A 1148-nucleotide genomic window follows, 5' to 3' on the forward strand; every position below is an offset into this window, starting at 1 on the left:
AAAAAATTGTACAGAAAACAAACCAATGTGTTTTGTGTTTTTTTCCACAACATGCAGTAATGATACAGTGATGAATACTATGACTCAGTGTGGGTTGATTTAATCATTTATTAGGCAAATTGTAAATCAGATTGTGTACTGTAGACATAAAGTTCAATTTATGTATTCAAATGTCATTGTGATTCTGTAATAAGTTGAGAAACTTTATCAATCAACAAAATAATGAGGAAATCCATCAAAGAAAGTTAAGCTTAATAGGTGAAGATAATACATTATTTTAAATCATAAACTCTTAACATGTAAATGCTGTCTGACACACCTCAAAACACCCCATACTGATAATATGAAAAATTACAAGAAGAGATACAGCATAAAATACGATATGTGCATTCCAGTAATTGCTTGATCTATACAATCATATTAATTTTTTTGTGTGTGAAAACATCTCTCCTCTGCTACTTTGTACGGAAGTCTTCACTCGATGCCTTTAGCCTTCAGCTCCTCTTTGACTCTGCTCAGGTAGCCAGGATCAGGATACCCAAAACTGTGGAAGCAGAGTATGTACAGGTGTTAATGCATAACATTGTTAACATTTCAGCAGACTTGACATAAAAAAAGAACACATATTCAAAAGAAAGAAGAGATTTGGCTACTGTACTTCTCTGGTCCTCCTGTAATGCTGGTTTTGTGGTGAATGTCGTTCCAGGTCACTTGGTTGTCCATCCCAGACGTTCTGGACGTCCCAACAGTGAAAATGAGCTTCTGCTTGAACGCTTTCTTCAACAGGACCAGCACTTCTCTGCCCTCTTTGTTATTTGGCAGATATGCTATTCTGTGAATACCAGAATAGTACTTCCCAGGATTTAAATGCTTTTCCTGCAGAAGGAAAACGAGAAGTAAAAATAACTTACAACCATATTAGAAATAAACTTAAAAGTTAACCAAATTGACAAAATGTCTCAAAATATTTAAATGAAGGCATTTACCGTCTGTATTCCACCTGGAATATCATATTTGATATGTATATAGCCGCAGCCTGAGAATCCAGGGAGGGATGACGGACTTTCATAGCTCGTCATGGTTCCAGCCGGCTGGTCTCCTTCTATCAGACCAAAGACATCTTTGCAAACAGGACAAATGTCTCCCAT

The 1148-nt window shown here is 36.3% G+C and overlaps 1 protein-coding gene across 1 annotated transcript; it reads right to left on the bottom strand.

Moving 5' to 3' along the window:
• LOC116380966 (E3 ubiquitin-protein ligase DTX3L-like) lies at positions 1-1142 on the bottom strand. The gene is made up of 3 exons (XM_031842770.1): positions 987-1142; positions 659-876; positions 1-544 (listed from the first exon to the last, which is right to left on the bottom strand). The coding sequence occupies exons 1-3, from the start codon at positions 1077-1079 to the stop codon at positions 475-477; spliced, it is 381 nt and encodes a 126-aa protein (XP_031698630.1). The 5' UTR covers positions 1080-1142; the 3' UTR covers positions 1-474.
• Between the last annotated feature and the right edge of the window lie 6 nt (positions 1143-1148).

The sequence above is a fragment of the Anarrhichthys ocellatus genome, unplaced genomic scaffold (assembly GCF_004355925.1).
Source record: "Anarrhichthys ocellatus isolate YVR2014 unplaced genomic scaffold, GSC_Weel_1.0 scaffold10184, whole genome shotgun sequence".
In the NCBI taxonomy this organism is placed as follows: domain Eukaryota; kingdom Metazoa; phylum Chordata; class Actinopteri; order Perciformes; family Anarhichadidae; genus Anarrhichthys; species Anarrhichthys ocellatus.

Bases quoted from the DNA above. Each gene is read 5' to 3' on its own strand.
- LOC116380966 (XM_031842770.1), bottom strand. From the start codon at position 1,079: ATGACGAGCTATGAAAGTCCGTCATCCCTCCCTGGATTCTCAGGCTGC. The intron at 877-986 runs GTAAATGCCTTC...TTCCTTCTGCAG, and splicing joins TTCCAGGTGGAATACAGACG to GAAAAGCATTTAAATCCTGG. The intron at 545-658 runs GTACAGTAGCCA...CTGCTTCCACAG, and splicing joins ATTACAGGAGGACCAGAGAA to TTTTGGGTATCCTGATCCTG.